The sequence below is a fragment of the Perca fluviatilis genome, chromosome 23, assembly GCF_010015445.1.
Source record: "Perca fluviatilis chromosome 23, GENO_Pfluv_1.0, whole genome shotgun sequence".
NCBI classification, from domain to species: domain Eukaryota; kingdom Metazoa; phylum Chordata; class Actinopteri; order Perciformes; family Percidae; genus Perca; species Perca fluviatilis.
Genome location: NC_053134.1, coordinates 19,021,021 through 19,042,508, shown reverse-complemented (window position 1 = coordinate 19,042,508; position 21,488 = coordinate 19,021,021). Strand labels below are relative to the sequence as shown.

The following is a 21,488-nucleotide window of genomic DNA, read 5'->3' as shown; positions in this document are numbered from 1 at the left end:
CAGACATCCTTTGATCTAGATAAATGACTGAATTTAATGATATAGATATAGCAAGTCCAGTTTCCAGCTTCTTAAAATGTTATTGATTGGTTGCTGGGACTGTGCGTGCGTGAGTGCATGCATGCGTGCGTGCATGTATGTCTTTGAGGCAGAAAGTGCCGCTTCGCACATTCCCATGTTCACAGCCATGACTCTCCCTTGTTTCTAATGGAGCAAGTGCACATTGAAGTGGCAGACAGTCCTCTGTTCTGTTCGCTGTTTGGAACCTCGAGACGTCACCATGTCTTTAGACTCTCACAGCTGTCTCACTCTCACAGTCTCAGGGAGGTGTTTTTTCTTTGTGAAAGACAGAGAGAGGTGCCCGCTGTAGTTTTGATAATGATTTTAAGGTGTTTCTTCTCCTCAGGTGTGCGATTGTTGCTCTTACCGCTGGCCTTGTTTGCATGTTTACTGGAGCCTGCATATGGAGTGTGCACTTGCATGAATCATCTCGGCTTTGCTGTGATAGGAAGTCAGTTATTTTGCATGTAAATGTCAGTGGTTTTGCACTAAAATGATATCAATATTTATTGTTGTCTGTGCTGCAAATTTTGGATACAGGCAGTGGCATGCACCTTGTCTTCTGTCCCATCGCTGTGCATGGGCGCTCGTTTCATGAGTACGTGTTAAAGCCTCAATTGCGAGTGGTGTCGGTGAGGTAAGGGGAGGGCGCCCCCCCGTCCCCCCTGCCTCCCGCTTCCAAATTCCTACGGTGGTCACAGCAGGCGAAACTGTGCTGTTTTGGTTTTTGCAGGACAGTGAGGGTGCACAGCCACTGAACCTGTCGGCCAAGCCTAAGGCATCCGAGAGCAAGTCACCCAACTCCCCCCCAACTTCCCCACAGGTCGCTGCTGCTGCTGCCACTAAGCTGGGCCCCGCCGGCTCCATGAAGCACAGTGTCGCCCCCTCCAGCATCGGAGGTCCACCGACCAGAGTCAGCTCGATAGGTAAGTGGACTTAGTATCCATTGCACACAGGCACACACACACAGCACAGCACAGGAAAATCCAAGGACATTTTCTGTTTTGTAGTTTTGACCATCAGTTTGTATAACATTGTACTCAAGTTAATTGCTGAGATCTTGGAACACGACTTGCCTACTACTTGACCCCTGAAAGACCACTCACATCTCCAATATATTTTTTTATTTTCTTGGCTGCTCCCCTGCCTGGAGAGACATTCGACCAATCAGAGCCTTTTGGATGAAACTAAGAATGGGGACGTCATCTCCCTCCAAAGCTAGCTTGCTGCTAAGCTATCAATACAAAAATAGTGACTTAAAATGAAAGCTATACAGGCTGTTGCACCGTGGCATATTTCTTAGATTGATGTTAAAAAAAAAAAAAAAACATAAATGTGACTGTTCCTAGCAACCGTTACCACAGTTTCCATTTTATTTGGAGGTGATGTTGCGGTGTTCCCTGATCTCAACAATTCATTTTGTGAATACAGTTGTAATTAACCCTACTTTTCCACCACACACACTCATACGCAACATGTCGACACAAAAACACTTTAATATACTTTTATGAAAAACAAATTGTTCCTACACTGACAATGTAAATTTTTTAAGGAAACCAGTAATAAACTGGCTGCTAGTGGAGATGACAAGAATAGCTTTTCCCTCGTAGTGTTTCCATTGTTGCCGCTGCCAGTAGCGTAATCATACCCAGCCATATGCACACATACATGAAATATGACATAAATGAATCACTATTTTGTACTCTTAATCCATTTTTCACGCAACACTGATAGTTCAAATATTACACATGTGTAACAGGCTATAATTAGTGTGTTTGTGTTTTTCCTCCGTGCCGCTATTTGCCTCGCGGCTGCTTCATTGTTATGTGTTTATTAGTGACTGAAAGAGACAGAGAGACATAGGAGAGAGGGGAAGCAGGGAAGGAGAGAGGGAGAGAGAGATGGGGATTAGCACTTTTCCCGAGCGATGAAGCGGGGGAATAATAAAGAGAGGAGCGCATGACAGACAGGAGGTATCACCAATGAGATTAGACAAGCCTCTTACATGAGCCAGGACAGCGCAAACACCCAGCATTAATGACACAATGACAGCACACACACTCCAACACACACTCCAACGCACACAAAGGCTCACACACACACACACACACACACACACACACACAAGCACAATCCCACCTCCTCCTCCTATGCAATAGGCAGTTAGTCATTTTTTTCTGACTTCATGGCTAATCTCACTGTTTTTCAACAAATCGGCGGATTTAATATCAGATTAGTGGATTTGCGGTCCCAGATGTTTTTTGTTCAGAAAAAGGGATTACAGTGTTTAAAGTTTGTGTGTGATCCCCGCTGAATTATATGTGCGTGGAGAACAGTGTGTTTTGTGTCGCAGATCCTAGTTATGTTGTAGCTTTTGGTCCCATCTGTTGCCACTAAGTTTAGCCGGTGACCAGAACGTTTGTTATTGCAGTTCATAGTCGTATTAGGATTCCCGTTACAAGTTCAGAGGGGATAGAAGGGGCAGACAAATTGGAAAAGAGTCTAGAGGCCGTCGTTCTGATGCAGGAGGGAGTGTGTGGGAATGTGTGGGCGGGTGGTACACAATATGAATGTGTGTGTTCAGGTTATTTAAATTCAGAGAAGAAAAAGAACAAACAGATTAAGAATTTACATACAAACTATATGGTCACTTTATAGAATATGATGCATTTTTATAGATGAAATCCCCTGAAAGTGTTTAAAATGACCTCTAGTTGCTATAATAATAGCTAAGTTAACAAGGTAATTTTGACATTAAAAGATCCTATCCTCATTTATCATGAAGATGTACACTCCTACTCAAAAAGCGATATTACAAAATTTCATTTTAGACATTTATTTACTATTTTATTTATATATTACGCTACTTTTGTTAACCCAAGACTTTTGTAAACTTGTTTCAAGCACCAAAACAATTGAGTGTAGGTAGGTTTTCACAAGAGATTTGAGAAATATTTCCGCTTTAGGGCCAAGTGATCTCTTTATACATTGCTCTGGAACAATTTTGGGCATCACTATACAGAAACCTGAGTTTGTTCTGAACATTTTGATATGAAACACAGAGGGATCAGGTTATATGCAAATACCCTTAAACTGAGAATTCAAGAAGGTATATGAAAATGCCCTTAGACCTCATAGGGTTAATAATAATAAATGTATAAATATATTCATATAAATAAGTGCAACACAGCATAAGATCTGATCGGTCTTGTGCTAAAGCAGTGTTTATGCTCACTAAGGCTTTTAGAATATCTGGGTCATATCTGCAGGTAAAAAGATGATTCAACTAAGCTCATTTTCAGTTTCACCTTCCACTATATGCATCCGGATGAATTCCAGTTTGTCTGTCCCTGCTAATTTCCCCACAGTTCACCTCTTTTTCTTTTGTGACACCTACGAACCCAAAGGCACCTTTATCTTTCTCATACTTTGTCCGTCCGTCCGTCCATCCATCCATCCATCCATCCATCTACCCATCTCAAAGCAAACTGAAGGGCTGTCAGCGCCTGTAACTTCTACCACGATCACACATTTGTCTGTCATAAAATACTACAGTTCCCCCTGATCTCCCTGCCGGAGTGTTTTTGTGGTCATAAAGGTATTGGGCCTGTCTGTAGAGATTTGGCGCTCAGAGAGGGACAAAGTGTGGAGCGAGAGAGAGTGAGAGTGAACGACCCCTCCCCTTCTATCTGGGTCACATTTACTTGTCTGGATAGTTGGCATCGCTGTCAGTTTAGCGAGACTCAGACACACATTCATGAGCACAAGAATATCTATCTGTCCCCCCTCCCTCTCTTTTGACTCCAGATTAAAATTGACTGCCACCCGATTCCATCGCCCTCTCTCCTGTCCTCTCCCCTCTCTCGACACCCACCCCCCAAACCCCTTTTGGCCCCGCTCACATCCAGATTTTCCGGTTATGACTTCTGAAAGAGTTCACGGCTCTGTCATTACCAATCTGAAGCTGGTAATCTGGCCTGAGATGGCATTAGCGGTGCGGATTAGCGCTGATAAAGGCCCCATAAGCCAGCCGCGGCTCTTTGTTAAGAGCTAACCCGACTGATAGAGAGAGGTGATAGTGGTGCACACAACCTCACAAACACACAGTCGGAGCAGATGCCTCATCGGCGACTAAGCTGCGGAAATAATACAAATAATATGTGGCGAGGAGGAGCAGGGTGATCTGATCTTTGTTAGGCGGCAGGGCAGATGTTTGCAACTGGGGAAATTAGCAGGATTTTTTAGCCGTAATAGGAGTCATGTCTCTTGAAAGTAGAACTGTGAGGGTTCGGATGTGTGTGTGTGGGTGGGTGTGTGTTTGTTGAAAGGTGGGTGTTTTAATGGGATTTAAAGGAGATATCCAGGGGTTGAAGTTGTGAGCGACTGCCTATGTTTTGTAGTTTTTTTTGTCTGTCTGTGTTTACGGCTGAGGGCAGGTGGAGGAAGCGGTGGGCAGCTTGTAGCAAGGCTAGCTGGGGGCACACTCTGACTCACACACCCAGCTCGACAGTCGAGTAGTGAGTGCGAGTGTGTGAGTCTGAGAGAGAGGGGGAAGCACACGTGCATGCACACACACACACACACACACACACACACACACACACACACACACACACACAGAAGCCCCGGCAAACTCCCCTTATCAAGTGTACGATAATGTCTTTACTTCATGGTTCAGGGGAAGATTTATTCTGGATGAAAACCTCCTGCCATCTTTCCAAACATAAACACACACACACACACACACTGCTATTCCACATGTATCTTCTATTATTCTCTCCTCTTATTTTTTAATACACTTAAATAGTACAATAAAGTAGACAAAGACACTCAACTTTAATTAAATTCTAACTCACTACGAATGAATATGCAAAACCAAATTAATCATCCGTCCCCCCTCCGTGTCCCTGTCTCTACGTGTCCCTGTCTCTCCGTGTCCCTGTCTCTCCGTGTCCCTGTCTCTCCGTGTCCCTGTCTCTCCGTGTCCCTGTCTCTCCGTGTCTCTGTCTCTCCGTGTCCCTGTCTCTCCGTGTCCTTGTCTCTCCGTGTCCCTGTCTGTGTCTCAGCAGACTTGTTGTCGACGCTGTCCACGACCGCCTACCTGAACGACCACGAGGCGGTGAGCAAGGCCTTCGCCGAGGCCCGGCAGATGAAGGAGCAGCTGAAGAGAGAGCAGCAGGTCCTGGACGCCAAGGTTTCCGCCGTCAGCAATCTCAGCCTCAACAATGGACGCTCAGACAAGGTAAATCACTTTTAATCATATCTGTATGACAGCGCCTGGTATCGGATTGTGCCGTAACCTTATCAACAGAAGTGTGACAACTGCCCCAAAGGGTTAAAGGCGCTTTTTTTTTATATATATATATATATATATTGTTCACTCTCTTGAGGTCAACCAAAAACGTGCCACATTAAAACTTAGAACATACAGTAAAGCAGTGCTTAATTAACCCAAACAACCATAGTTTTTAGATATTTTGGTCACAAAGTGCGTTATGGCTGTATGAGTTCATAACAACAGAAGTTCTAAAGGTCAGCTGCCACTTTAAATAATGTGATATGATATATTAACATTACATGGAAAGGTCCATATTAGTACCTTAAAGAGGTTGTTTTAATCTTTATTTATATTTACTTTTATGCTGATGTACAGTCTGTATTATTACATTTCTTTCTTGCATCTGTTAAAATACAAATTATGATATTATGATTTCTAGGACAAATGACTCCCACTCCTCAATAGCTCCAATATCTACAGGGAATTGTATGGATTATCTCAAGAAAAAAATACAACTGATTCCAAAGGTCTAAATTCAAAACATTTTAACCAAAATGCAGAAAGAAGGTCATCACAAGCTGCAGCGTCTCATTGTCAGTGTGTAATAATTTGTCTTGCCATATGCCATCCCTACTGCACTATGTAGGAGGTAAATCGCTGTACAATGCTCTCGCTGAAATGTGTTGAAGCTAAACAGGGCCAGATAAGGTAAAACCAGAGGCGTCTCGGAGGTAATGAGTGTGTCTGTGAGGCGCACTGCAGGGCTACTGTGTGTGTGTGTGTGTGTGTGTGTGTGTGTGTGTGTGTGTGTGTGTGTGTGTGTGTGTGTGTGTGTGTGTGTAAATGTGTGTGTAAATGTGTGTGGCAGAGCGGAGCGTTGGGGAGACAGTAATGTGAAGTGACGGCGCCGGCTCCTCGGCAGCGTGGCTAAATTGTGGTTATTTGTTAAACACATTGGGAGTCAGCTAGTGCACGCATGCATGCACGCACTCACACACACACACACACACACACACACACACTTACAAAGCAACAGTGTGCTTGAAGCATCTGCACTGCTTACATTCAACAGCTCTATCTGTCTCTTTGTCTTTCTTTTTTTAACTCTCTCATCTGATGTGTTTCAAACAGTCAAACCCACAATGATTTATGTATTTGAACCGTTTTTTTTTAGTTTTTTTTTACACATTTAGACAGAGTGTAGATTGTATTGTAATATACTGAAGATACAGTATAAAGGATTTTGTCTAATAGCCAATTAGATTTACACCAGGGGAAGGGAATGAACATCGGGAAATGTAGCTGTTTTTCAGGAGCATATTTTACAGCTTGTTCCAAACATTCATTGCATTAGATAGATAGGTATTTAGATGTTTTACTCCACTGCAGGGGATAGTAAAATACTGGTACTAGACATCATTTTATTACATAATTTGTGCTGCTTCTTGTTAAATTGGTGCCTGTTATCATTTAAGAATTCAGTGAAATGAGGTGAAAAAGTGACCCTTTCCTTTTATTGTGACGTATTCTCTCATACCGGTTATAATGGTGGAAATGACTCATTTTGTCAGTGTCCTTTAGGAATAGATTTTAACCCTAAAATTAAATTTTTTGTAAGAATTAGAACAGATCTTTTGTATATTTGACGTTTAGTGTAAAATACTTTTAAAACTCTTTTTTAATGTAAAGCTTTTAGATTACTTTTATGGGAAAAAATGTGACTCTTCCAAAGCCACGCACTGCGCGCCGACTCCTGTTCTCTCGGCCCTTTGGCTTTGTGCTGCGGGAGTGTGAAGCCGGCGAGCTCTCAGCGTTCGGATAGAACAGTGTCATCTCTGACACACTCAGAGGATTAGTTTTGTCACTACTTTGTGTCTTGGCTCCAGTGTCAGCCATTCAATCCACTTTTCTCATGTACTGTACTGGGGCTTAATGTCAGACTAGGCTGTCATCCACTCTGTCTCCCTGTTCATCTTGGTCTGACACACACTCACACACACACACACACACGTTGTAAAAAGCTATTTTGTAACGGCACATTGAAGCTTAAAATCTAAAAGTGTAAGGCACATTATGTGCTTGTTTTTTCCTTGAATGAGGCTTATCATTTCTGTGAAATGAGGAAAATTTCCTAAAATATATCTGATTTACATACAAAATGACTAAATCTGGCAGATAATTGTTCATTTATTTACACATAATGAATCCAAAATAAAATACTTTTTTAAATGACTTGCAAATAAAAAATGAATATAAAACGTTTCCGCAGCGTTTTTTCCTCTCCATTCACTGTCGTTTTAGCCGTATTTATTCTAATGCGGGGGGGAAATTATCTCTAACAATTAAACTCTGCTGGACTAAAAACAGAGAAAATGCATTTCATTATCATTCTGCCCTCCTCCCATTCAGCCAGCCAGCTCGCCAGGGTCACATGTAAATGGAGAGGGACACTTTTTGGAAGGTTGTTTTAGAAGACGACAGTATTTTGGGTACTGCTCCTAATCGTGTAATTAAACTGTAAAATGCTGGCGCTGGTGCACTGCGGTGTGTGTGCAGTGTGTGTGTGTGTGTGTGTGTGTGTGTGTGGTGTGTGTGTGCGCGAGTGTGTGTGTGTGTTCATCGACAGTCAGGTTCTAGCGTAGAGTGTGCCGGCTGCTTGCATTAAGCATGTAAATGCTCAGTAAATCAGCCTTTTATTGGTTGTAATAAATACCCAGGGGGCCGTGCGGCGTGGCCTCGCGCTCATCCGCGCTGCACTCTCCCATTCTCTCTCTCTCTAATGCGTCGACCCTCGGGGGCCTCTGCGAGAGAGAGGAGAGCCGCTGCACTCCACTCTCGCAGGTGGCTGCCAGGAGTCGCTACACACACACACACACACACACATATAATATACAGTATACACACAAAACGATAAACATCCAAATAGGACTAAATGTAATCAACATTCTAGCACATGCGAACATACACACAGATGTGTGCTTAAGCATGCAGGCGTACAGCACTCTAACAATTTGCTGTTGACATTAACATTTCCGCAAATTTACATCAAAACGAACCAAAACACAAACAAGTCTATCTACTGCAACCGCTGCTGTTATTCGTCTGGTTTCTCTGTGATCCAGTGATAAAAAAGAATTATTATTGAATGATTTATTTCAGATCACGAGGGAAAATGACTGCGATTCCTTCTTTGATTTGTTACTTCTGTGAAGGAGTTCGTAGATCTTTAAAACAGATTTTCTTGTGGACAGATTGGCTTTAGGCCAACGGACATCTAATTTGATTTCTATGGTTTCGATTTGGGACATTAACCAATTGCTCTTTTTAAGCTGTGACTTTAAAATTAATAATATCGGAGATACAATCTTGAAGGGAGCCCAGAAAAAAATCTATTTAAAATCAGTGATGTTTTAAAGTTTTTCAGCATCACTTCAGGTCCAGTGTTACACTCATTCATATATTCCCACTCACTGACTCACTCGCTGACCGACTGCAACTGTGAACTGTTTGTGTTGTTTAGGACAAGGCTGCCTTGGAGAGTCTGAGTCAACAGCTTAAGCAGCAGGCGGAGGACAAGTTCAGCCACGCCATGCTGGACTTCACCATGAGCGGAGACTCTGACGGTAGGGACACACACACACACACACACACACACACACACACTCTCACAGACAGGCATATGGTCGTTTAGGTGACAAAATGTGGATTTTTTTTTCAATTAAAGGATTGCGATTCTTCTTACTTTTAGGAGTTTAATTTTGATGCATTTCACAGGTTTAATGTAATACACTGTTATGAGGTTATATAATAATATACACAATGTTGCTGTCCTGTGATAACCACGTATCTCCCAAAACATAAAGCTAAGAAAATAGCCATCTTTTCAGCTTGGTGCATGTTTAATATAATTAGTTAAGTTTTTATATGGTTTATTTAGCTTCAGAAGCAATCTAATGATTATCATTCTCAAGCTATTAAGGAATACTTGATCTTTCAGTTTATCTAAAAAAAAAAATTCAAAACCTCCAAAATTGAAGGTTATTGTTAGCACTGGGCATACCGTAATGGGAATTTTCTGTATTAGTTTTTAGCGTATTCGACTTCTGCCTGCCTCTCCTCACGTTGTTCCTCCCATCTTCTCGCCCTCCTCCCCCTCAGGCTCCCCCAGCGTGTCAGACTCCAGAATATTTCGGGAGGCTCGGGGTCGTGGCAGCGCCGAGCCGCACATCAAGCGGCCGATGAACGCCTTCATGGTTTGGGCCAAGGACGAGAGGAGAAAGATTCTCCAGGCCTTCCCCGACATGCACAATTCCAACATCAGCAAGATCCTCGGTAAAACACTCACTCCTACACACACTCTCTCACACACACACACACACACACACACACACACACACACACACACACACACACACACACACACACACACACACACAGTCTGCTTTGAGTGACAGGAACCTTTGCCCCCACCCTTGTCACCTAACCCTCTATTACCCACTACGCAACCCAAGCGAAAGGAAGATGCATGTACTGCGGTTCTATTTCCCACTTTCTCAAACACGCACAGTGATTTCATTACAAGCGGTGGCATTGTGTAAGCGGCTGTTAATGAACGGCTGGGGAGAGCGCGCCTCCGACAAATGATGATATAATTCATTATGCGTTAAACAAGCAGCACGAGGCCGCCTGACATTTCCCCCATACCGCCGGGATCGGCCCTGACATTTTAAAGAGCTCCTAAGCATTTTATAACACAGGGAAATCTGGTTTTAATAAGCGCCCCCCCCCTCTCTCCCTCTCTCCCTCTCTCTCGATTGCTAACAGATCGCAGAACAGAGAGAGAAAGACAGAGAGAGAGAACAGCCAAGTGCTGACAGCTTTTACCCATTAAACATACAGTAGTCAAGCGCAAATTCAGACCAGATATGAAACACACAGGGGAAGACATGCTCAAGATTACACACACACACACACACACACACACACACACACACACACACACACACACATGCAGGGGACTGATACTACAAATCTGTGAGCAGAAACTGAGCTGAGAGAGATGACAGCAGGTTAAGTGAAGTCCTCATTAGTTTAGATAAGTACCTGTCGTCCTCACCGCTCTCCTCATTAACCTTTTTTTCCTCTCTTTTGCTTTTTTCTTTCCCGGTGAATCTATCACCGTTATCTGTGTGTGTGTGTGTGTGCGGGTGTGCGGGTGTGCGAGTGTGTGGTCATGCATGCCATGCAGACATTTGTTCCTCACACACAATGTACTTGATCTTAAAGGTGATCTACATGCTCAATTTGCACACTTCCTTAAGCAGATTTCCATAATTTTGCTTCTCTATATAATGATCACAACCTCCCTTTGATGATTTATTTTCATGAGTACTGCTTTGCTGTTATTTTTCATACTGTTTAATGCTCTTGTGTAAAGGTCTTAGAATTCAAAGAGATACAGTACACCACTAAAACTGATCATCATCATCACTAATAATAATAATGTGTCCCTCTCCAGGCTCCCGCTGGAAAGCCATGACCAACCTGGAGAAGCAGCCCTACTATGAGGAGCAGGCTCGCCTCAGCAAGCAGCATCTGGAAAAATACCCAGACTACAAGTACAAGCCGCGACCCAAACGCACCTGCCTGGTGGACGGCAAAAAGCTGCGCATCGGCGAGTACAAGGCCATCATGAGATCCCGCAGACAGGAAATGAGACAATACTTCAGTGTGGGGTAGGGGAACTGTTGGGGGGAACTTTAGCATTTAATAGTTATAATTCTAATTAGCAAATAAGTAGCATTTGCTCTTTATTTAAATGAATTAGATGTTTTGGTAGAGCAGGTGTCACATCTCGTGATATCAGTTTCAAGCAGAAACAAAAGAAACGAAAGCGCACTGAGCACGAAAGATTTAGCTTTTGTATCGTCGCTGCAGGAAATCAACACCAACCTCAAGGTTTGAAATAACTTCTCTAATTTAGATTCTTCAGGTTATTGATTTCTTTTTTCCAATTCTAATTTTTTTTTTCTCATCTTTGAGTTGTTGGTTGGTTTAACTTAACTTTTTATTGAAACGTCAGGTTTAATTGAGTCCTAATTAAATCTCCTTCTAATTCCGTTTTTCTTAATAAACCAGGCTAACTAATATAAAATCAAAGACCGTGGCTCACAACCTGGGAGGATTCTGGGATTAGGAAACCAAACAAAAAAAAACACATGTCTGCTACACAAAGATGATTTCAGACTTTCCTCTAATGACATTAAAAACACTTTGGCTGAACTGGTGACAACCAGTAGACAAATTGGTGTTGTAAACATCCCTTCTTTTCAAACGAATAGTTTGACATTTTGGGGAATAGGCTTATTAGCGAGAAGATTGATGCCATGCTCATGTCTGTACGGTAAAAATATGAAGCCTCAGCCTTGAGCTGGTTAGCTTAGCTTAGCACAAAGACTGGAAACTGGGGGGAAACAGCTAGCCTGGCTGGCAGATTTAGTTACCTTTGGACAGAGCCAGATTAGCTGTTTAGTTTAGATGAAAACTGTGTCTACAGCTTGAATGCTGCCTGTCATGTACTAACACACATCTTCTGTGTGTGTGTGTGTGTTTGTGTGTTGTAGGCAGCAGGGCCAGTTGCCCTTGTCCTCCGCAGGCGTGGTTTACCCAGGTGCCCTGTCAATGGCGGGAATCCCCTCACCCCAGATTCCCTCAGAGCACTCCAGCATGTCCAGCAGCCCCGAGCCCAACGCCAACCACCACCAAAACCCCCACATGGCAGGCCTGAAGGGGGACGAGCCCCGGATCAAGGAGGAGGAGCTGCGGCTGGACGACAGCAACGGCGACGTGTACGACGACTTTGACTACGAGGACGAAGAGGCAGATTACACCAGCGATAACGAGAACCATATCACCCAATAGGACGGCGTGGCCGGCGCCTAATTCGAAGCCAATCGCAGCTGGTTAATCCCACACAATCCCAAACCCACCAATCAGGAAGAAAACGTTCTCTTTTTTGCCAATCACCATGAGTCCCAATCTCACAGCACCCCGCCACCCTCTCCCCTTCCTGACTAACACGGACTCTTCTAACAGAGCCAAAGCCCTCCCACTGGAGTCCTGATACCAGCATCTGATCAATCAACTGAAGCACAGGACCTGTCACTCACACTGACTGTTACACAAACTGGAGTCTGGGAGGAAGAGACGACCAAGCCAGCCTCTGATGCTTGCGGAGGAATATTCAAGTACTACTGCAAGATTTTGAGTGTAATGCCACGAGTCAGGAGAAATTAAAAGTCACACTCAGAAAGCAAACCTTTTAGACCCGTTTGTAGAAAAAGGAGACATTTTCAGATGAAAGATGAATCAGTGGACCTGTCAAAGGCAAACAGATGACACTTTAAGATGGCGGACCTGTTTATTATCAAGAGACACTTTTAAAAAAAAAAATGTAAAAAAAAAACAGCTTTTTTTTGTTCTTTGGTTCTATAATATTCTCACTCAGGTACACGGTGCCAATAAGTGGCTTGTGAATGTGATTTGTTGTTTTTGTGCTACAAGTTTGAATAATAATAGAAAAAAAGAGATTTCTTTTTTTCCCCATTCGTCGTAAAGCACCTGAAAGACATCAGACGTGTTTATTTTTAACAAAAAAAAAACAACTTATCTTTTCTTCAACCTCGCAGTGTGCTGTCAGCTGTTCCCCCCAATTTTTCTCTGTGTTTTTGTGACTGCCCGCTCCCCCCCTAATTTGGAATCCGATGGGACAGTCCAGCCAGGACTGACCAGTAGAGCGTGGACTGTCCCACTTTGAGGGATTTCCATGGGGGGAGAAGGGAAGTCTCTCTGGCATCACGGAGCAGAAACGAAAGCACTGTGTTGCGAGACAATCCATCAGTTTTCTTCTCACTCCGTCCCTCTATCTCGATCTCGTCCAGGGCAAAACATCAGTACGACTTAGCTTGAGTGTGTGTCGGTGTGTGCTGGGTTTACTCATTTATTGGCCGTTTTGCACATGCGTGTAAAATCGAGCGAGAAAAAGGCTAAAAACGTCTAGGATACAGAAAATCAGGCTTACGCTGCTGCTGTAATTTACTGTACCACACACATATATATACACACTCACACACACACACAACTGTTGTTCTGTCCCTCAGTGTTTTCCTGCTCCCTCCAATTAACATCGTCCTGCTGTCCTTGGTGGGCGGAGCTAAGCTGAAGCAGCCAGTCAGTGTTTCTGTTTGTATTTGAATACTGTATTTTATTATTTCTCTTCAAACTGCCTCTAGTCTAATAATATTATTAACAATAATTATAAGGATGGTCAGCGTTTCCTAAGTTTAGTAAGTTATGTACAGTATAATTTATTTTTCTCCTCTTTATCGGGTTTTTATGACCATATGAAACTATGACAGTCAATGAAACATTATTCTATTTAGCTGGTAGGTATTTAGATCTAAACAAAAGTTGTCATTTTACCTTGCTTTGTTTTGCATTCTTTTGTTCCCTTCTTTTTTGATGCATTTGTTTTGTATTAATCCTCCGGACTGGGGGGGGGGGGGGGGGGGGCAGTCAGAGTTAGGACAGCGAGCTGGACTGACCGAGTCGACGCCAGCCCTCCTCCGAGCTGAAGACATAACCTTTTCATGTCCAAACCCATTTCTAAAAAGCACTCAGACTCTGAGAAAAAGAAGAACGTGATTTTTTTATTGTTATTATAATTTTATTTGAAATGATTATTATAATGTATAATGTGAAGTTTCCTCTCTTTTATTTTTGCCTTTTTATTGGGGGGGGGGGAGAATCAGTTTTATCACTTTTGGAAACCGTTTTCTGTGAACAAAGAGTCCCGTCCCCGTTTACTAGTTTTGGCCGCCTCACCAAGACGCAGTGGAACATCTTTGGCTTGGATCCACACACACACACACACACACACACACACACACACACACATGCACAAACACAATCACTAACACACACACACACTTACACTTACACTTACACTTACACTTAAAATGAAGAGATTATCATGACAACCAAACGAATCCTATGCTGTCCTTTTTCTGTTTTATGAAATCTAATATTCTAGATTTAAAATCCTGTACATATATTTTGTTTGGTGTTTTTTGTTTGGTAATCATAGGAAAGCAGTGTTTACCGTGATCCACCAGGGTGTTCCACTGTCTCTGTGTCTGTGTGTGTGTGTGTGTGTGAGACGACCAGGCATATCTACAGTATCTTTAAAGTCACTTCTCATCAGGAGCCCTTTGCTTTGTTTGAGCTCCACGCGATGCTACAGGAGCCATGACTTCTCTTCAGGTGTGCTGCCACATAGTGTTCCCCACAATCATTCAATCATTCTCGCTGTAGATGTTCGCTACATGCCACATAATGAGCCTCTGGGTCTTCATTTTGCTGTATAGTCACCCCTGTTATCACACCATGGTTCAGCCCGATGCTGGTGAGAGGGGCCTAAGTGAATCAAACCATTTTTAGGGTATCAGGTGGGTGGGTGGGTGGGGCATTAAGACGTCAATCATCCCTGCTGGCAAGGTCTGACCCCATATCAAGACAATGAAAATAATAATGATGATGAAAATGATATTATTTAAGACAATCAAAGTCATGAGTGGAGCTCAAAACAAAGTAAGAATTATTACAAGTAAAAAAAAGTATCTTACCATCTCAACTTGAAAAATCAAGAAAGATAATTATGTAAATATAACATAGAGTTATAGATTTATATTTTGTTCATAACACAGTGTAATATAAGTTGTATATTTCTTTTCTCTCTCCCTACTGTCTCTTTTATTGATGTTATCCATGCCACAGAAAAGCAGGAGTCGCAGCACTCTCACAAAAAAAAATTGAAGAAAAATATCAAAGAAATAAAGAAAAATGAAAAAAAAAAAAAAAAAAGCCGTGGGCTGCCACCACCATCTGTTCTAAGTTCACTTTTTTTTCAGTATTACTGCCAGACAAGGCTCTAATAAAGACAGCAATGTGTTCGGTAAAACTTGTGCTGGTCCTGGTCACTTCTTTCTTCCACACATGCATTCACACAATGGTTTTACAGTTCCAAACATATTCACATAAACATACAAATATACACTGCCATGTCCTTATTTTGCAGAATTATTATCGATGGAGAGGACAGTAAATGCATCCACACTTGTTTATATTGTATGATATTAATAAAAAACCAAGAAGATAAATAAATGAGATATGCACAAATGAGTTGAGACATTTTAAACAGGTGTTGTTTGAATCCAAATTTGAACGTTTTCCACCTGTGTTTTATTTTTGGCTCAAGATGTCTTTCATGTTCCCTTCCATCTTCCGCTCAGCTACACAATGTGTGCCCGTGTGTCGCCGAACAATTCAATCATCTCCATAACAACGTGTTAATTATGCTAAGTCCACCTTCTTGCCCCTCCAATCAGAGGGCCAGCTGGGAGGCGTGGAGCCGAATCACGGCCCGTTAGCAACCTGATAACCTAATTAAGCACAACAAGGGACACAGGAGGAGAGAATGTGGGGTGGAGGGGGGGTGAGTGATGAAATGTGTGTGTGTGTGTGTGTCACACAAACAAAAAAGGGAAGATTATGTGTACTCTGACTGTCTCTAAAAAAGCGCCGGATGCCAGCCGCCTGTGCTGCTGTCGCCAGTTTAAAAGCAAATCTTTAATTGATGCCCGCTTAAGGATGTTGAGGATGTTCATGCCTCCACTTTCAAGGGTTAAAAACACAAAACCCCACTCAGTGCGCCCATTAAAATGCTGTCCCCATCTGTGTCCATATGTTCAGCAATCAACCCCCACCACCCCGTCCAACACTCTGCGCATAAAAACAGTTAAATGCACTCAGTGGGGATGAGTTTACGTGCTCTGCTAATTACCATAGCTTCACACATACACACAAAAGCCCTTTTGATGCAATAAAAGAGGCACGGTGGGGACCGATCCACTACTCCTACAGTAAGTGAAGGACTTAGTTGTTCTCTGGGCGTTGTGAATTTTTCAGAACCAGCCTGGAGGTAAAAACCTGAGAAAAGGTTTATGTGTGTGAATAGTTGAGGAGGAAGAAAGGGGATTCAGATTTTTCTTTATTTTTTTCTTTATTGTCAGCAGTACATAAGATGCTGGGGGAAGCAAACGGTGGCTAGGCTCAAAAATTAAATCTCACACGCACACACATACACACACAGACCCTAAGGTGTACTGTAGGAGTTAGCTCAGATTAAACCACAATTATCCACTGGCAATCCGTCACAATAGTTGAGACAAAAGAGTGAAAACTATTACAGTGGGCACGTATTTACATTTGAATGCCTGTTCGTACGTTACTGTGCATATTCTCAATATGATTTCATTTGCTCCAACTTTTTTCTGCCGGTGCAAATCGGGCACAGCTCAAAGGAAAAAACTTGTGTGAATCACTTGCACGTATATGTTTGTCTAAACGTTGCGCATGCGTCGAGTCAACTGTGTGACTTTGAGTGCGGCCCTCTCTCTCTGCACCGGCTCAGTGAAATATGCGGTTTTCGACCGTGGGTGTTTGGAAATTGAGTGAAAACGATGTCACATTAATGATTTAAAGTCGGTAATAGGATGTGCTGTGACGCTGAGCCGCCAGCTAAGCTGAGTTTAAGGCTCCGGCGTTAATGTATTCATGAGGAGGGGGGATTATACAGAGACAAGAGCAGCTAGAGAGCTGAGAGCAGCAGAGCAGCCAGGACCAACAGGCCTGCTAGATATTATATATATAACTGCATTTATACTGCGTGAGCACACATTTTACAATGCAGGAGGAAGGACTAAACACACACACACACATACAGTACATACAGAAAATTAGAGCTGCATAGTGGAATTAAAAGAGATATTAGAATTAAATTTGATTGTATTGCAGCATGTTATTTATAATTTCTTATTGATGATGATGATATTTGTGCATCAGTTATAAAATTACATTAAGCTGCAGACATAATACATGAGACAATACAGTTTAAACCTGACAGGCAGCACACTGTAAAGTGACATTAACCAATGATCAGGTTGTGATGTGCACAACAAACAAAAAACATAGTTTAAATATGGTTTTATATTACCAAATAAAAGCCTGAGAATCTAGGTTCTCTATTTAAAAACTGCATTATTATTTAGTTGAATCTAGGAGCAAATCGAATAGCAAAAAAAAAACAACCTTATAATGAGATTAAATTCAAGCCCAAAAAGCACGTATTATTAAAAAAATGTGTTTATCAGGAAGCTGTTTCTTATTTCTTCATCTTCCATTCTAGCGGCCCAGCTAATTCCCCTGTGTAACACTCTAATGTATACACAAACTGCAGCATCATTAAAATAGAAAAAAGGTGATCGTAAAAGTCCCATAAAAATGATTTCAGCAAAGTACTTAAGCTGCAAAAAATTTCCTATATTTCATCAGTCGTCCCTAATTCTCAATGATGCTGAAGAAAAGTGAGTATAGGCTCTGTGCTTGGCCATTAATATTAGGTGGCTGATGCATTAAGAGTTCATAAAATAATCCCATATCAGATAGTGCCTGCACTCAAACCATAAAAACAGAGAAACACGATGCTGAGATGCAAAATAAATTAGAGATATGCAAGCTTATGGTATAATAACATATATATATATATATATATATATATATTTTCATAATTTTGGCAGAAGGCCACCTAGTTACTTTATTTTCCATGATTTAAGTGTGAGTAGTTTTACACATAGGATTAATGTGTGACAGTTCTCATGTGGCACATATCACATTATGGCATGACAGCACTGCTCAGTCCTTGTGTCTTAAATACAAACATGACAGATCACGTTCAATCGGTTGTATCTGGCATCTGTTGTTTCTGGAGGGGAGAAGGGTTGACTCAACACGAGACGAGCCTCGAGATGATTTGGAGGGTTTACCAAAAGCGTTGGTTGGCCAATGACCGAGCAGATATTAGCTTCATTACCGGGGTGTGACTTTCTCACCACAACTTCATGCACTTCCTTCAGTCAGGTTTCAATGAGCAAAGTAATCAGCGTGACACGAGACAAACAATCACAAAGCGCCGTCAGTGTTTGAGCGACGGCCCTAATGTGACAGATCTGAGAGCGGCGGTGTGTGAGGGACAGGCGTGGTACGCAGCGGAACAGCGAGGCCCGCGGGCTGATCCCCAATCAAGACTGGAAAACTGGCTCGACTCCCCTGACACGTCGCCCCTCTGCTCAGCCGCCACTCTCACGTGGAACACGCACCGGCTTCATCAGCAGCAGCTGGCCTACTTTCACCCCTTCTCTCGCTGTCTGTCTCCATCAAAATGTATGGGTTTGTTTATTTCCCTTCATATATTTGCATGTAAGGGCCATGACTGTCTGTCTGTTTCTTTCTTAGTGACGTGTGCCCACTTTCTTCTTTCATTCATAAGCCTTCCCTTTTGGCCTCATTCTTACTCTCCTTCTTTTGTTTCTTCACCTTCGACCTCAACGATCTGACTTCACATCCCGTAGTTTGTCACTGGAAACATCACACCACACATGGGATACATATTTGCAAACCTTTTTGTGATTTGGATGAATGATCCAATCACTGTTTCTCTCATTAATTGTATTTCATCGAAGTGGTAAAAGGATTGCCATTTGTGTAATAGTTTGATCAAAACAGAATCGTGATCGAACAAATTTGAAGAGCAGAGATGATAATCTTCAGATGTTCACGTGTAGGTGGGCCAGTCACTCAAGAGACACAGAACTTTTCACTGCAAACTTGAAAACATGATGTTGTTTGCTGAACAGTGGTATCAAAGCGAGGTAAAGAAGCCCGTGGGCGCTTTAACGTCATTCCATGAAATATATATATAAAAAAAATTGAGACAAGAAAAAAAGAAAACCTGTAAAACTGTTATTTTCTCTCCCCATCAACACCCTAATGCACACATGCAAATATTATGCTAATGGTATGTTAATTGGTGGAGTAGCTGCAAAGCAGCCCTGCTGTTCAAATGACTGGTGAGAAAATAGGTGGGGTCAGTCGCAAGCTGTAAAAGCAGCTCCAACACAAATAAACAAAACCCTCGGGGATTAACAGAACAAGGGCCAGTGATAAACGGATGAGAAGAGAGACAGAGAATACAACAGGCTGTAAGCGAGGGGACAAGGGAATCAGCTCAGGGATATGGAAATAGGAAGAAGCAGAGGGACAAGGGTAGAAGGAATAAGTGGGAGAAGAGGGGTAAGAAGGGAGACACAGGGATTAAAAGGGGAATAAGCAACAGGGCAGAGGTAAAACGACTAAGTAAAGAGGGCTGAAAAGGGGGACATCAAAAGGCAAGGGGTAAAAGGAGGTTGTAAATAAAAGGATGAAGCAATAAGCAATGTGAAAGGAATTATGTAAATGAAGAAGGGCGACTAAGAGGACGGAGGTGAAGACAGGTTAAGCATGTCAGCATGGAGGAAAAGGGTAAGGGAAACTGCCAAAGGTAAGTGGCTCCTGCAAGTTTTCGAGAGTAAAAAAAAAAGAAAGTCTAAATGAACGTGGGATACTTTTGATACGGGAGAACGAATAAGAGAGCAGGTTAAAGCAGAGAGAACACACACGACGAGTACAGGCATGTATGTAAAGGTCTGGGAAGAAATGACGCAGAGCTACAAGCGAAATGACGCAGAGCTACAAGCTCCCAATAAGGAGACTATCGGCCAATCATATCTTGTCTTCCTTTATCCTCTTCAAAGCGACTTCAAATATTTCTGTATGTAATAAGGTTTCACGAATATAAGTGGAAACCATTCATAGGCACTCTGCAGTGACTGTGCCTTTTGCCTTCCCAGTCTTTAAATAGAGTGTGTGGGTGCAAAGCATAAATCAAGGCCCCATTTACACCTGGTGTGAACATGTGATCTGGATAGATTATCTGGATAATGACCATGACAGCTGATATTAATAAGCTTCTCAGGCAGGGCTGGTGTACCAAGTTCAAAGGAAGCAATGCCATGGACAGGTCACTGCGTGCTCACTGGGTGGTCATTAATTAAGGTAGATGCAACCTTTTGTTCTAACTATACCGATGTACAATAATGCTTACTATGACCATACATTTAGAAACTTAATTTGATTGCTAGTCAGGGCCTGGGTGCAACCGCTGTTGCGCACGCCCTCGCACCCCCTGACACGCGGCCGATGAACGTAAAACATTCAGAACATGTATCATTTCCGGAAGTCATTTGAGTGAAAAGTGATAAAAAAGTGATAAAAAGTTACTATAGCTATATTTATATAGGTGGGCAAACACATTTTTGTCTCAGTGCATGCATTTTCTTAGTCCGGCAGCACCGCCGCCAGCTTAGCTTAGCGTAGTGAATGGAATCCTTTGTTGCCGGTTAGCAGGTCGTGAGTAAAAGTGAGCCAACAACAAAAAAAAAAACACATACATACTTCTTGTGGCCTGCGTATTCACAACGAGTACAAATAGCAATGCAGATTAAGACTAGACGATTTCGTAGGCAGATATTGATTTGGGACTATATTGGGTGGAAGCACAGCCGAAGCACTGCTACTTTGGCGCAGAGATATCACGCAGCAACTCCGTGTTAGTACAGGTCTAATATGGGTCGATCTATCCCGTAAAATAACCATGTTTACAATAATCACTTACTCTGTGGACAGCTGTTTTTATTAGGTCCATTTGGCGTCTTTCCCAGTTGACTTTATCGCACTGAAAAAAAAGTTGAGGACTGCAGGATGGATCAACGCCGAGAAATCATCGGTAGCTGTGACGCGTACTGCGGGCACGCTCATCTTGATCTGACATGTTAAGCCTGGTCATCAATGGCAGTACCTTGTCCCACTCGCCACAGCACAGACACTCTATTTCAGTCGGCATAGGTTGGCATATTCCCCCCACACTCACACCACCAGTTTGTGTCGGCTCTCATCCTCACGTCCTCGGGCTGTTGAGCGATCGCAACCTCCTCCTCCTGTCGTTCTATTTCCAAAACACGCAGCTCCTCTTCTGAAAACTCTGGTTCTTAGAGGTATGCTTCTGACTGTCTGAGAAGTCATCCTTTCCCCTTTTCCCCCAAAAAGCCACGTTCAGGGCAAAACACTCTCTAGGGGAAAAAAAAAACCCCCCATTTTT

At 42.6% G+C, this 21,488-nt stretch overlaps 1 protein-coding gene across 14 annotated transcripts in view; it reads left to right on the top strand.

Moving 5' to 3' along the window:
* The window catches only part of sox5 (SRY-box transcription factor 5), a 241,631-nt gene extending 227,731 nt beyond the window's left edge, over window positions 1-13,900 (top strand). For 9 of the 14 annotated variants that reach the window (XM_039791407.1, XM_039791408.1, XM_039791404.1 and 6 more), the window contains 6 exons: window positions 794-986; window positions 5,127-5,302; window positions 8,859-8,961; window positions 9,497-9,670; window positions 10,857-11,073; window positions 11,962-13,900. In XM_039791407.1, coding sequence (XP_039647341.1) covers window positions 794-986; window positions 5,127-5,302; window positions 8,859-8,961; window positions 9,497-9,670; window positions 10,857-11,073; window positions 11,962-12,259 — 1,161 coding nt within the window. In that variant the 3' untranslated portion in view covers window positions 12,260-13,900. The remainder of the gene's footprint in view (window positions 1-793; window positions 987-5,126; window positions 5,303-8,858; window positions 8,962-9,496; window positions 9,671-10,856; window positions 11,074-11,961) is intronic. The other 5 variants (XM_039791413.1, XM_039791401.1, XM_039791412.1 and 2 more) reach the window with 4 other exon arrangements.
* The last annotated feature ends 7,588 nt before the right edge of the window (window positions 13,901-21,488 follow it).